Consider the following 14,028-nt stretch of genomic DNA (forward strand, 5'->3'; position numbering starts at 1 on the left):
AGTCGAAGAGCTTGTAGTTGACTGCCTCGGGCGGCATCACGTCCTCGACCCAGTCGGGGTAGTATCCGCCCGCAATCATCGGACCGTTCGGCCAGCCTGTCGAGGTTGGCGCGGCTGAAGTGGTCGTGGAGGTGGTGCTCGGAGCGGCGGTGGTCGTGGGCTTCGAGGTGGTGGTGGAAGAGGCAGCACGGCTTGTCGTGGTCGATGAAGGAGCGGAGGACGACGAAGCCGATCCGACCGAGGTAAACTTGGGCGACTTGGGGTTCGGCACGACGCGCGTAACACCAACCTGTCTCGAGATAGTCGAGGAGAAAGTCGACGAAGCCGCCGCAGCCGGTGCCCGTCGTTCAAGGTTCTTCTCCGCCCGTCCAGCGAGGAAGCGCTTGACGCGCTCAAACACGCTCGAGCGGCTAGGCGTGACCGAGATCGTCGCTTGAAGGACCGCGCGCTTCTCGAGCTGGGCATCGAGCGAGCGCTTCTTCGGGTTCATGACGACGGCGGGAAGGCCGGCCGCGCGGCGCTGGAGGTTGATGGCTTGTCCGGTGGAGGAAGACTCGACCCGCGAGCGCTTCGTCTTGGGGTTCCGGACGACCTGCGGCGTCGCGCGCTTGGCCTTGGGGTTGACCGCGCGAGCAACGACGACGGGGACCTCTTCGCGCTTGGTCTTGGGGTTCGCGACCGGCGCAACGTGAACCTCGTCGCGCTTCATGTTGGCGACCTCGGCGTTTCGTCGACCGTGCGGGACACTGCTGAGGTCCCTCCTGAGGCGGAGGCGTTCGAGCGAGCGGACGGGTCCGACTTGCGGCGAGGCGCGGCGGAAGAGCGGCTCGATGGTACCGGTGTTGCGGGTTGTTGGGAGGGCGGAGGTGGGCTGGAGGAGCGCGAGGAGGGCGACGAGGAGGGCGACGAGAGGGAGAGGGGAGGACGAGTGGCGCCTGGCCGGGGCGGAGGAGAAGGTCGAGAGGGAGAGCATCCTGTGCTGGGGTGACTGGCTGTGCGAGCGAAGGGAGTGCGAGGGGATGACGGTCGAGGGCAGACTAGCTGCGAGTCGAGTCGGGTCGAGAAGGGAGGGAACCGACTGGCGGTGTGAAGGGGAGACGAGCGAGTTGGGTGGACCGATGCAGGCGCGAGTCGAGTGTGCGAGTCGTGTGGTGGTAGTGCGGCGCTCGATGGTGAGGAGGGAGTGGGTCGCAGCCTGTGCGAGTTGGGTGCGGGAGGGTGAAGGGGAGGAGTGGGAGAGAGGAGCCTGCCTCTGTAGCGGGAGTGGGAGTTCGAGGGAGGGGAGATGGCGCAGCGCACAGCCCAGCGAGCTACGACGGGGACGAGGGCAAGCCAGCTCGCCCGGAGTGTGCGGAAGGCGCAGACGGGTTGAGTGATCGCTCTACCCGCCATCTCGCCCCCGGGTCATCGAGCGAGTGCCACCCTCACGAGCACCCGAACCAGCAGATGACTGGTTCAAACTACCAGAAGCTGTGCTGTGAACGTACTGGTGCACGCAGCTAGCCCTGCGAAGGGGGTTGCGCGGTGTGAGAGGCGAGGGAAGCTGTGCGAGTGCCCCCTGTGAGCGGGAGAAGGGCTGCCCGCCATCTCGCCGCGCGCGCCAGGTTGGCTTCCTCGCCGCTCGCCTTCTCGCTCGCAACGGTGCAGACTGCTGGACACCGCGCTCAGACTCGCAAGGATGGCTGCACACACCAGAGCGAGCCCTCTTAAGCCCGCCTGCGCTCGCTCTCGCTTCTCTTCCTCCTTCTCCTCACTCTCGCTCACTTCCCTCCCTCTTGCTCTCGACCGAGACTCGACTTGCTGCTGCTCGACTAGCTTGCTACCACACACACACCAGCTACACCCAGCAACCATGCAGCTCCCCTCCGCACTCGTCGTCCTCCTCTCCCTCGCCTCCCTCTCCCACGCCCTCCCCTTGGCACGGCAACGGCCCTCCCCGCGCGACATCAACATCTCGCACACCTCGCTCGCCAACGGATCTACCTCGACGCACTCGATCCCCAACTCGGTCCTCCCTGCTGAGCTGCAGAAGGCGATCGAGGGCAGCGACATCAACATCAACCTGTGCGTTCGCTCCCCGCCGCCTCCTCGCTCCTTCATTGGCTGACTTTCTTGTCTTGCGCACTCTCGCAGCACCACCGACCGCGTCAAGCGCGCAGCGGGCGTCAACAACTCAACCATCAACCTGACCGTGCGTCCTTCGTTCCTTCCTTCCTCGCTTTCCCCCGCTGACATCGCCACCCACTCTCACAGGTCATCAGCAGCCGCGCCCTGCTCGACCGCAAGGCTCAAGGTGACGCCCTCCGCCGCGACCGAACAACCAAGCGTTTCGCCCCGACCTCCTCAACCTCCTCGTCGTCCGCTCCTCAGCACCACAACATCCACATCGACGCCTCCTCGAACGGTGCAGGCGGAGTCGGAGGGATCCACAACTCGACGGTCAACATCAACCTTCACTCGAGCACCACCTCGCGCAAGACCCGCCGCAAAGTCGCGCTGGGAGACCACTCCGTCCTCGTCGACGTCTCCTCCTCTTCCGCTCAGGACGGAGCTGAGGACGGAGGCATCGAAGACTCGACCGTGCACGTCAACATCCTCCCCCCTCGCGCCTTGACCAAGTCGACCGGCCACCACTCGATCGTCGTCGACTCTTCTTCGCTCAGTTCGGAAGACGCGGCGCAGTCTTCGACGACGACGGGATCGCACTCGGCTGTCGTCGACACTTCTGCCGGTCCTTCCTCGTCGGCGAGCGGCGTCAAGAACTCGACGATCAACTTGACCGTCATCGCGCCCAAGGACTCTTCCTCCTCGCCCGCCGACGCTGAGGTCCCCTCCCTCGCACGCCTCTCGAAGCGCGCACTTCCCGCATTCGAAGCCTGGTCTTCCTCGATCCAGCAACGCGACGTCGCCTCTCCCTCGGAGGACGTTCCTGCGCTGGTCGGACGGGACCACTCCAGTCGCGCATCGATGAAGCGGATCGTCAAGCGCGCTTAATACACCCACCCTCTCCTCCGCCTGTTCTTCCTCGGTTGACCCTTCGCCTTCGATTTTCCACGACCCACGACCCTCGACCCACGGCCTTTTCCTCACGACTTTCTCAATCATCACGATTTCTCCCTCTTCACCCCCGCGCAAGCCGCGACGCCCCCCAAAAGACTCGCAGCCAGAGGCGCGGTCTTCGTTTCGGAATCCCTGGTGGATCGCTTTCTTCCGAGTTAACTTGGCTTTGGATAGTTAGTTGCGAGCTGCGCTCGTTGCAAGATTGTTTGAACCCCCGCCGGGTCGGAACATATCTCTCTTCCGAGACCAGCGAGATCAACAGACAGCGCAGGTGAGCGAGTGGGTGAAGGGAAAGAGAAGAGAGACGTGTTGTGAAGTCCTCGAGACTGGGGGGATCAAGAGTTGCGAGTTTTCAGGGTGAAGAGGAGTGTGTTGCTACAAAAGACGGATGCGCCTCTCTAGCGCGACCGGAACGAGGGATGAGAAGCAGAGGGGACCAGAGGGGGGAGGAGGGATAGAAAGGTCGATGATCAACAGAAAAAAGAAGCGCATCTAGTAGCGCTCGCCCCCGCCAAACGAGTCACGCTCGCCACCGTACGGTGCGCGACGGTCCTGTCCTCCGTATCCGCCGCGGGACGCGCCTCCCTGCCTGCCACCAAAGCGGTCACCGCCACGAGGTCCTCCGCCGCGTCCACCAGCGGGTCCGTCCTTCCTGCCCGACGCAAAGTCGATCTGGACCGTCCGTCCATCAATGTTGATGCGCCTTTGGCCTGCCTCGACAGCCGCAGTCGCCTCGTCGACGTTCTCGAACTCGACGAACGCGACACCGATCGCGCGGCCCGACTCGCGGTCCTTGGGCTGGAAGATCCGGAGAATCTGACCGTACTGGCCAAAGGTCTCTTCGAGGGTGACTTCGTCCGCGGACCAAGCGACGTTGCCGACGTAGATGGTCGACGAAGGGGGGAAGCGAGGGGGGCGGATCTCAAACGGCCCGTCGGCGCGGCGGCCGCGGGACTGGCCGTCGCCCGTGCGGGCAACCATGTTGACGGGCCGGTTGGCCTGCGAGATGTTGAGCTCGCGGCCATCGACGTTGAGGGGCTCGATCAGCGACTGGAGCTGGTGCGCAAGCTCGACATCCTTGAGCTCGACAAAGGCAAAGCTGTGGCGTCCAACGAACACGGTCAGTTTGGACGCACTGTGACGAGCGAAGGTCGCGAACGCACCCCTTGGAGCGGTTCTGCTGGTCCTTTGCGATCCGGAGAGCGGTGATGGGGTCCTCGACGTTGAGGGCCTTGGTGATCTCGCTCTCGAGCCACTGCTCATCGACGCTCCAGCTCATGTTGCCGACAAAGACGGTGCGGGCCGTCTTCTCCTCAAACTCGGGCGAGCCCTCGGTGACGGTCGGCAGCGAGTCGGCCGACGAACCGAGCGGGATGTGGCCGGGCTGTTCGCCGGTCGCGTGCGAGGTGCGGTCGTAGAGCTGGAAGGCGGACTGGGTGAGGAGGCGGATCGAGGGGCTGTGTTGCGGCAAGAGCAGGTCAAGGTCAGTTCAGGGGCTCAATGAGTGCGATGCGCTTGGTCCCAGCTGCTCCTGTGTCCTCCTCCGATCCATACAAAGCCGTGGAACCCCCGTCGAGCTGCCCGCGTGCGTGGAGTAGTGGCGGATCGAACCGGTCGTCGCCCATCAGCTTCGCGGGTGCATCCTCCACGACACCCGCTCCGTGCGCCTCGCTGCCCGTGCCAAAAGTTCCCTCCACACAGTACACTCCACCAGGCCAAGCGAGCACTGTACGGGACGCGATGGCGATGCGGGACGAGTCGAGATGGAGACGTACATGGCGCGGGGGAGGGCGGCAGGCTTGGGCGCGGCGATGCGTGCGCCTGCGGTTGCGAGGCGAGCGACTTGGCGTGTGGACTGGATCAACCGGGCGTGCATCGTGGCTTAGCAGAGAGTGTGAGTGGTGAGCGAGTGGCCGTCGCTCGTCTCCCTCGCCCAAGTCGAGCTCAACCCGAGTCCTCCCTGTCCACGCCAACTCCTTCTCTCGCACAGACAGCTCGAGTGTACTGGTGACACTCTGACTCTCGCTGTGACTACACACTCACACTCGCAGTCAAGCGCACCGAGAGTCGACAGCGCGCTGTGCTCGCCCGCTCATCCGGGCTGCATCCCCAGACCGCCCGCCATTGTCCACGTCGTGGGCGCGCTTGCTGACAACGCATGGACACGCTGCAAGTACTCGGCGCAGATCGTTCTCGCACTCCGCCCGTACGCCCGGCGACGCGAGGCGAAGGAGGGACGTTCGTTCTCTCGCTCGCTCGAGGAGGAGGACGCGCGCTCCCCACCGTCTCCTGTTGGGCTGGACGGGTGTTCTCTGTCGTTCCAGCGTCGCAGCCTTCCACGCGAGCCCCAGCCTGGGCGATCCACTGGCGGCGGCCCATCTCCCGGCGGCAACTTGACTCTTTTTCCTCGTCCTCCGGCCGCTGTCTCCGCTCGTTCCCACTTGTTCCCACTGCAGCCGCGCAAGCCAAGTCGCGCGTTTTGACTACCCGCCTGTCTTCCACGTCGACGCGACGTTCTAGCAAGCTCGGTTGACCCAGTGCGAGTGCTCCCTGACTCGCGCAGGAGTTCCGCCGTCGATTGCTTGCGTGTGTCAGCAGCAGGCGCCCCACCCGCCGCACACTCCGCCCATCTCTCTTTCCCTCCCTCGCTCTCCCAATACCCACACTCGTCAAGGGAGCCATGCTCGCGTCCCTATTCAGCTCGCCGACTGTCAAGGTCACCCTCTCCGAAGACGAGGTGTTCGTCCATCCCGTCGACGCAGACTACCCCGTGAATCCGCGCACTCTCTCTCTCTCGACGTGGAACGCACGCACTGACGACTCCCGAGCGAAACAGACCCAAGACCCAGTCTTGCGAGGGACGACGCTCCTCTCGCTCCCTTCTCGCAAGGCAGTCAAGCGCATCAAGGTCGTCCTCGAAGGCCTCTGCGACGTCCAGGGTGCGCTCACCCTCTTTCAATACGCTAGAACATCGTGAGCTGATGCGCGAGTCGAGCAGCCGGCGCCGGGAACCCCTACGAGACGACCCTCGTCCTTCGCAAGGAGCTCGAGACGGACCTCGGCGGCGAGTGCATCTCCGAGGGTCATCACGCGTGCGTTGCCTTTCTCGTTCACTCGTTGTGCGGCGCAGGAGCCGGCGGCGGCTTTCGGACGTTAAGAGACGCTTTCGTCTGTCCGTGACTCACGATCCTCTCCTCGCGTCGCTTTTCAGGTTCAACTTTGCATTCATCATCCCCTCGACGACGCCCGCCTCGCAGCGCTGTATCTACGGCCGCATACGGTACTACGGTTCGTCGCGCTCCTCTCCGGCTCAACGAGTCAAGTTAACTCCTCCCCTCGCAGTCAAAGCGACAGTCGAGTTTGATGGCGTACTCAGCCCATCGGTCTGCTCCCCGTCGGTCGCTTTCTGGGTCTGCGGGAACCCCTCTCCGCCCGGCGAGTTGCCCAGCACGACGGACTTGTCGTTCCAGCACTTTTCCGAAGACTTGGGCGTCAGTCAACCCGCTCTTGACTCTACACCCCTGCTCTCGAGTACTGACGAGTTCTGGAGCGAAACTCAGCCCGTCGGCATCGGCGTCTCGTCGCCTCACCTAACGGTTGCCGCACTCGTCAACATCCGCCTTTCTCTCCTCGGTCCCGTCAAACCAGTCACCATCATCTCCGTCAACGGCATCATCACGCAAACCTTTGAAGTGACCTACGCCGACGGGCGGGTTGCGCGTCCGAAACCCAAAGCTCACGTCTTGACGAAGGTGGACCAGAAGGCTAGCCCGTCGCTTGTCGTCCCGATCCACAACCCGGCGACGTGTACCGAAGAACCTGGACAACTAGACGAAGGCGCGATCCCAGCTCAGACGAACCCATGCGTCCCAGCTCCCTCGTTCAGACCCGTCTCGAAATGCTGCGCGATTCACCCAGACGTGCCCGTTCCCGACCCAAGTCCGCTCGTACACCTCGAGGCGGGTCAAGAGTTCCACCATGCGAGGATCTGTCGTGTACCGACGGACGACCATGTACGCCCGAGTACGCTCGACGGGTCGAGGGGGACGAGGATTCGCGTGTCGCATGTGTTGAGCGTCGAGGTTAGGTACAAGAAGGACGGGTCGGATGAGGAGATGGTCTTGACGATGGGCAAGCCCGTCACCATCACGAGCTGGTGCGTCTCGCTCTCGCTCTCCTTCTCGTCCGCTGCTTGCGAAGCTGACTCTCGTTTTCCGGATGCGCGTCTCGCAGCTGCTGCCTCGTCGACTCTCTCTTCCTCCCCGCCTACAGCGCCGACCGCGCGACACCCACCATCACCGAACCAATCAAGAACCACTGTCTCTGCAACCTGACGACCAAATCGCTCCTCGACCGGGACGGCGAACAACTGCGTCGGGCGGGGGCGATCGAGAAACCCGTGACGGAGAGGTCGTTGGGCATCGCGAGGGAGGATAAGAGTCCGGCTTGGACGAGCGGGTTGGGAGAGTATGCGAGCGCGTGTGTCGTCAGGCAGGACAGCGGGTACCAAGAGTCGGGTGACGTGATCGTTGAGGCGTGAGGAGTGAAACTGTTCCTTGTACCATCATCTGTGCATCCGTGCGACGTAGAAGTGCATCCTAGAAGTCTCTCCCCCCTCGTTCGTTCTTTCTCGACCAAGCATAATCGACGACCTCGTCTCTCTCTTTTGTAGCGCGTTACTCTGGACATGTAACAGTCGGTTCGTAGCTGTGTACGCGGTCCCCAGTACGAGAAGCTGCGCGGGAGCGGGAGGAAAGCGAGAAAGATTCGTGCGGATCGTTGCATGGCTTGATGGGGACGTCTACACGCTGAGAGCTCAATCACCGCGCCGCAGTAGTCGGCTCGACTCGAGATGGACGGGCGGTGGGGCGGCGTCGAATCTTTGGCGTCGGGCAGGATCGAGGTGAGAAGACGGCGAGGGGTCGAGGCGAGCCGAAGCTGCAGTACCGACCCGCATGCAGTGCTGCCAAGCTCTTGAGGCCTTGGACGCGTGGGTACGGACAAGAGCTGGTGAAAGAGAGACGGTAAGGCTGAGCTCCATTGGAGACGGGCGAGCAAGGCGGTACGCACTTTTCCTCAGGCCTGTAGAGCGAGCGATGCTAACCGAGCGCTGCGTCTGAGAGTCTCAAGTAGAGGGGCTGGAGAGGGTGTCGACGCAGTCCGCAAGGTGTATTGGCGGTCGACCGGGATCTGACGGGCAGCCTTCACGATCCAACTTTGGCTGCTGACTGCGTCAAACCGTTCGTCGAGCTTGCGGCGTCGCCTTCAAAGAACTGGAAGTTTCGGTAGTAGGTCCAGCAGTCGGCGGTGGCGGCATAGTCGGTTGTCGAGCCGCCGAAGAAGGCTTCGCATGCAAACAAGCCTCAGTCGCCGTCACATAGAGTCAAGAATGTGGCACCACGCACTCGAGAACGTCAGAGCGTTGATGAAAACCGAGGTGTTGGTGCGGAAGATGACGTTGTTGAGCTGGATGACGGCTTTCTCGCCGACGTAGAGTTCGAGAATGCCGTTGGCTTTGTCCGGCGCCGAGTTGAGGATGGCGACCTGGGTGACGGTGGTCCAGCTGTGGCACCGGAGGCCGTGGAAGATGAGATCGGTCAAACAATGTTGCTCAAACAGTCTCGCTTGAGCAACGCGATGCGCACCTGCCAGCTGCGAAGGAGAACGCTCCGCGGTCGATGCTCGCTGTGAGCGTCAGACAAGCGTCAGCTCGCTCGTAAAGCCCATCTTCTTGCTGCAGGCGCACCTCCATAATCGTCTTGGTGGCAGAAGACGCTCGTCGGACTAGCACTCGTGCCGCAGAAACCGGAGTATGTCGGGATGTAGGCGTAGACTGCGCGGTTAAGGGTCAGAGAGATGTTGCTGACGAGCCACGATGCAACGAACCTTCTCCAGCGCCCTTGTCTCGCCACATGACTGAAGACGCGAGGGTCAGCCTTGATCAACCTCGCAAAGCTGTCGAGGACTCACGTCGTAGCGAAAAACAATTCGTGCTCGCTCGCCCGCCCGTACAACCCGAGCTCGTGTCGCCGCCGAACAAGCCTGGGAGCTAAGGATAAGGGGCGAGTCAGCAGACGGAAAGGAGCGTGCGAACGCAAGACGAGCCTTGCCGCCCTTGACAAAGTCGAAGTCCTTGCTGAAGCCGACCTGCGCAACACGACTATTAGTCGAACGAAGCCCTGAAGGCGATCGCGAGCGCACCTCGTAACTGAGGACCGCCCTGTTCTTCTTCTCGCCAAAGACGGGAAACTGCCAGTTCCCGATCCCGCCGACTCCTCCACCGCTGTAGCTTCCCTTCTTGTACACGACCTGGAGGACCGGTCCTCCTCCTGCGTCGAGCGGATCGTCGACGAACGACAGCGTCTCTGCCGATCCGCCCTTGTTGCGCGTCCACGAAGAGTCGATGTAGCTGACGGCGGCCGAAGGAGAGGGTATCGCTGAGGACGGCATGGCGAGTGTCCGTACTGCGGCAGGAGTGACAGTGTAAGAGGCGGCGAGGGAACCGAGGAAACCAGATGCTGGAACTGCGGTCGAAGGCGGCGTCGTCCCGGTCTCGGTGGCTGTTGGCGACGCCGTGTCGCCCGTAGCCGTCGGCGTCACGTCTGTACCGGTCGGACTCGGCGAGCCACTGCCATCAGCCGAAGAAGCCGGCGCGCTCTTCGGCGTTTTGAGGAGGATCACCCCGAGTACAACGGCGGCAGTCGTAACGAGCGCGAGCATGACGATCAGGGCCCATGTCAGCGACGAAAAGCCGCTGCCTGCGTCGTCCTGCGGATCGAGAGTCGGCGTAAGGTCGACTTCGCGGCGTTTCCGGGAAACGCACCTCCTCCTCGTCCGAAGAACTGCTCGACTCGTCCTCCGACTCCGACGACCCTGAACCCCGCTCCTCTCGACTGTGATGTCGGTGCAAGCGCAAGTGAGGGCGATGATAGTGCAGGAAGTGCCGCTTGTGTCGTGGAGGAGTCTTCTCCCGCCCGCTGCTGGAGGAGGACGAGGACGACCCGCTTGAGCTGCTGCTCGTCGAAGACTCGTCATCGGAAGTCATGCGACATCCAGCAAAGCTGCAGCGGTCGCGAAGCGGGTGTGGGAGAAGCTAACGAGGGAGAGCGAGGGCTGGAACATCCGCGGATTGTCCGAAAGCGGTGCTGCTGCGTTGCGAGGAGGTGAACGGACAGTACGAAAGTGCTACATACAGTGTCTGTTGTGTGAGGTAGAAGCGAGAGTCTAGACGAAGGGGTTGCAGCGGCAAGTGGCGGCGCGCACGGCGAACGAGAGGAAGGAGCCGGCTGAAAGACCCGCCGTGAGGTAGAAAGCGAGGCATGTCGCGGCGACCTGCGTGCTGGCGAGTCAGCACTACATCAAGATGCGAGAGGTAGATGGGACGCACCTCAATTTCCTCCTGCTCGAGCGATGGCTCGACGACCGACGCGAGCATGATGAGCGTCGAGATGTAGCCGTTCGAGACGGCGAAGGCGAACATGATGAGGAAGAAGGCTGCGCAGTGTCGTAGTCAGCGATGCAATTTGCGAAGAAGCGGGGACGGAAGACTCACCGACGTCCGAGCGAATGATTGCCCGTCCAGCTCCTCCCGCTGTCTGGTTGCACATCAAGAAGAGGGGCTGCGCGCGTCGATGGGTCAGTCCGAGGCTTCCATCACCAGAGTCGAGACGAACGCACCACAAAGATCAGCCTCGCGACGCTAATCCCCATCAAGATCTTCCAGTTGGTCCACGCGAGCTTCTCCCACTGCGGCATGACCCTCCCCAACCAGTCTCCCGCCGCAAACACCGCGAATCCAAGCGGTACGAACAGCTCCGGTCTCTGGAAGAGCTTGACGTCCGGCTCGCCCGTCTTGACCGAGACGATTGTCGCGGTGATGGAGGGGAACACGGCGAGTGTGACGGCGAATATGAGTAACATTGCGATGCCGAGGTGGCGGACTTTGCGCTCGACGACGTGGAGGGAGGTAGAGGAGGCGGCTTGCTTGGGTTTGGTCGTTGCGGCATCTTCGTCGAATGAGGCGCGGATGACGAGGCGATAGAGCGGGAGGCGGAGAAGGACCCAGTACGAGACGAGTGAGACGGCGGCGAAGATCCCGACGGTCAGAAAGAAGGTGAATGCGGTTTGTCGGACAGCGGGAGGCGGGACGGCCGCTGCGAGGTCGGCAACGAGTTGCGGGTCGGATAGCGCGTAGTCCGCTTGCAGACGGAATGCGCTAGATGGAGACTCGGGCTTCTGATTCTTGACTGCGCCGTACGCAGCCGCGAACTGGATCCCAGCGACGGCGAACGCGATAGCCCCTTGTCCCGACAAGATCTGGTTGAGGAACCGGGGACCGAAGCTGGCGGAGAGTGCGACGACAGCGTTCTGGAGGTAGGAGGCGGAGGCGGCGAGGATGACGGCCGAGACGATGAGGTAGGCGAAGAAGAGGCTGTGATGCGCGGGGCATCAGCTGGGCACGCAATTGCAGGAGTGAGTTCGCACGCACTTTGCTGGGATCTCCTTGACTTGCGTCGAGACGATGAAGATGACGAGGATCAGGATAAGCGTGACGATGCTGCTTTGAATCCGCCGCGAGAGGTTGGCCTGCATTCTCATTTCATCAGCCATGCTTGCTTTTTCGGTTGGAAGGCAAATGTACCCCTCCCTGCGTCGCATTCGCATGCGCCAGGAATGCCAAATTGCCAGTCGTGAACGTCAAGGCGACGAAGCTCGCAAAGCTGGTCTGGAAGGGCGAGCCGACGAGTCGTGCGCCGAAGTAGGCGCCGGCGACGATCTCGGTGTTCCAGGAGAGGAGGATGCAGGCGCCGAGGATCTGGTAGTCGACGTCTCGTGAGTGCGGGTTCGGCGGCTGAGGGAGGAGATGGCAAACGCACGAAGAAGATGAGTTGCGCGAGCCAGACCTCAAACTTCCTGACCTTCGTCTCCCCTCCCTCTTCATCCCACCTCTTCCTCTTGCCCTTCGCTGCCTTCCCACCAGCCTCACCATCACGCCCCTCCTCCCCCTCCTCCCCATCCATCAAAGGCCTATACTCATCCTCAATAACCTCCTCCGCCTCATCCGCGTCCAACTCCTCCGGTACCTCCTGACCCTCATCCTCTGGATGCGTCGCTTGAGCGTACAAGCGCTCGGCGACGTGGATGTCGTCTTGGATCTCCGAGGCGGTTTGGGACGCGGCAGTGCGGGCTTTCGAGACTGCGCGGGCGAGGGGAGCGGCGGGAGCGAACATTGAAGAGCTGGCGAGAGTTGGTTGTGGTGGTTCGCCGGTCGCAGGAGGGATGGAGAGGGGTAAAAGGGCGAACTGCGATGAGGTAGTGGGGGAGGCGAGCGGGACGAGAGGGAGGGCTTCCTGTGATGCGGCGGGTGACGGTTGTTCGTGCAAGCGAGTGTACAGCGCCAGCGTGAACCAGCAAACTTGTCACGGCGTGAATGAGCGAGAGCGTGCGAAGGGACGAGGCGAAGAGAAGTGCGAGGGAGATGGCAAGAGTCGTAGTGACAAGTACGCTTGGAAAGGGCTACAATAGGCCAACTAACGCTGAGGAAGACTCGCCGACTCGTTGACCGAGAGTTCGCGGAGCGAGGACGAAGGGGAGCGCGGTGACGGCGAAGGGCAAGGCAGATCGGAAGCGATTCCTTCGGTTCGCATGAGAGTGTGGGACCTCGAGAGATTGGTACAGTACACGCCGCGCTCGACAACTGCGACGGTGAGCCAGAGACGGGATCGAGAGATAGTGATTCCGGTAATACTGCGAAGTCGGAGAACGAAATCAGCGACGGGCCAAGACGCCCGATCAACGGCGCAGACGTACCGACAACATGTCTACATCCGTGCACATGACACGCCCTGACGTCCTTACCGCCCTCACGGCAGACTAGGCAACCCACCCGACGGGGCCTTGGGGAAACTCCACTCCTTGCCTCTCTTCTCCGCATCCTTCTTCTCCCACTCGCGCCTCTTCTGCTCCTGCCTCATCCTGAAGAAGTCCCGCTGCAACACAAGCGTCTTTGCGGAAGCGGCGGCGGCTCGTTGAGTCTCGGCGAGGGAGGGAGGGGTTGGTGGAGGTGCTGGGAAGAGGGTCGAAGAGGCGGTGGAAGAGAGGGAAGAGAGAGCTGATGCGCCGGTACGGAAGAGCGAGAAGGCGGTACTGGCTGCGGCACCGGCTGTCGTTGAAGAGGAAGATTCGGCGTCCTTGTCCCTGTCGCCCTTTTCCGCCTCAGCTTTTCGTTTCTGCTTCTCCTCGTATTCTTGCTTGACTTTGTCGATTTCGGATTGCGGGACTGGGGAAGGTGCGGGAGAGCCGGACGGGGAGGCGGAGGGAGTCGAGGTCGAAGGAGCGGGTTTGGCGAACTGTGCGAGGGACAAGCGGTCAGCGAGCGTCGCCAAGAGGTCGCCATCGGCCACGCTGAATCGTCAAGATCGTTTGACAGCCGACAGCGTCGCCGTGGACCTGTCGACTCACCCCTGGATCCAACAAATGGCTCTTGCATGCGTAGATAAAGTCCGTCACGCCCTCTGTCGCCAAACAGCACGTCGTTTCCCGGTGACAGATCCAGCAGGACTTTGATGTCGCGACTGTCCGCACGTGGTACAGGTTGACGAGTCGAGGCGGACCTGGTGTCGCTGAGGAGGATAGGGACGAGGTGGGAGGTGATGGGAGTGCGCCGGGCAGGGTCGCCATGGTTCTACGCGATGCTGAGAGTGTTCCTGACCCTAGCAAGTCGTCTCTGAGCGTGTGTGAGCGAGTGAGAGTGGTCCGTTGATGAGGAACGGCCAAGTGGGGAGGTCAAGGTGGTCCAACTGGCTCTCTCGCTCGACCAAGCTGACAAGTGAAGAGCACAGGCTTACTGACAGCTCCGTATAACCCTATCTAGCCCACTCAAACGGTCCCAAGAGGTGCGCGAGTGCTGCCACGCCGCCGTTTCCTCGCCGTTCGCCTCTCTGTGAGGGAGCACTCGGCGCACCTTGA

At 62.3% G+C, this 14,028-nt stretch overlaps 6 protein-coding genes across 6 annotated transcripts; 2 read left to right on the forward strand and 4 right to left on the reverse strand.

Annotated features, from left to right (window-relative positions):
* Window positions 1-1,678: 1,678 nt before the first annotated feature.
* On the forward strand, window positions 1,679-2,994 carry RHTO_06624 (uncharacterized protein; the record flags this gene model as incomplete). The annotated part of the gene is made up of 3 exons (XM_016420284.1): window positions 1,679-2,064; window positions 2,134-2,191; window positions 2,254-2,994. The coding sequence occupies 3 exons, from the start codon at window positions 1,679-1,681 to the stop codon at window positions 2,992-2,994; spliced, it is 1,185 nt and encodes a 394-aa protein (XP_016269309.1).
* A 558-nt stretch (window positions 2,995-3,552) lies between these two features.
* RHTO_06625 (ribonucleoprotein) lies at window positions 3,553-4,936 on the reverse strand (the record flags this gene model as incomplete). The annotated part of the gene is made up of 3 exons (XM_016420285.1): window positions 3,553-4,159; window positions 4,224-4,517; window positions 4,836-4,936. 3 exons carry the CDS (start codon window positions 4,934-4,936, stop codon window positions 3,553-3,555), a joined length of 1,002 nt encoding a protein of 333 aa, XP_016269293.1.
* An 804-nt stretch (window positions 4,937-5,740) lies between these two features.
* RHTO_06626 (Arrestin-like, N-terminal and Immunoglobulin E-set domain protein) lies at window positions 5,741-7,600 on the forward strand (the record flags this gene model as incomplete). Its single annotated transcript, XM_016420286.1, has 7 exons — window positions 5,741-5,830; window positions 5,897-5,999; window positions 6,059-6,152; window positions 6,272-6,348; window positions 6,403-6,551; window positions 6,621-7,216; window positions 7,294-7,600. The coding sequence occupies 7 exons, from the start codon at window positions 5,741-5,743 to the stop codon at window positions 7,598-7,600; spliced, it is 1,416 nt and encodes a 471-aa protein (XP_016269304.1).
* An 833-nt stretch (window positions 7,601-8,433) lies between these two features.
* On the reverse strand, window positions 8,434-9,780 carry RHTO_06627 (polysaccharide lyase family 14 protein; the record flags this gene model as incomplete). The annotated part of the gene is made up of 7 exons (XM_016420287.1): window positions 8,434-8,623; window positions 8,706-8,745; window positions 8,807-8,893; window positions 8,947-8,976; window positions 9,031-9,102; window positions 9,162-9,207; window positions 9,262-9,780. The coding sequence occupies 7 exons, from the start codon at window positions 9,778-9,780 to the stop codon at window positions 8,434-8,436; spliced, it is 984 nt and encodes a 327-aa protein (XP_016269294.1).
* A 504-nt stretch (window positions 9,781-10,284) lies between these two features.
* On the reverse strand, window positions 10,285-12,290 carry RHTO_06628 (nucleoside transporter; the record flags this gene model as incomplete). Its single annotated transcript, XM_016420288.1, has 7 exons — window positions 10,285-10,392; window positions 10,448-10,554; window positions 10,613-10,679; window positions 10,738-11,491; window positions 11,549-11,646; window positions 11,702-11,875; window positions 11,937-12,290. The coding sequence occupies 7 exons, from the start codon at window positions 12,288-12,290 to the stop codon at window positions 10,285-10,287; spliced, it is 1,662 nt and encodes a 553-aa protein (XP_016269298.1).
* A 633-nt stretch (window positions 12,291-12,923) lies between these two features.
* RHTO_06629 (uncharacterized protein) lies at window positions 12,924-13,740 on the reverse strand (the record flags this gene model as incomplete). Its single annotated transcript, XM_016420289.1, has 2 exons — window positions 12,924-13,409; window positions 13,522-13,740. 2 exons carry the CDS (start codon window positions 13,738-13,740, stop codon window positions 12,924-12,926), a joined length of 705 nt encoding a protein of 234 aa, XP_016269290.1.
* Window positions 13,741-14,028: the final 288 nt, after the last annotated feature.

This window comes from Rhodotorula toruloides (assembly GCF_000320785.1).
Source record: "Rhodotorula toruloides NP11 unplaced genomic scaffold Scaffold45, whole genome shotgun sequence".
NCBI lineage: Eukaryota > Fungi > Basidiomycota > Microbotryomycetes > Sporidiobolales > Sporidiobolaceae > Rhodotorula > Rhodotorula toruloides.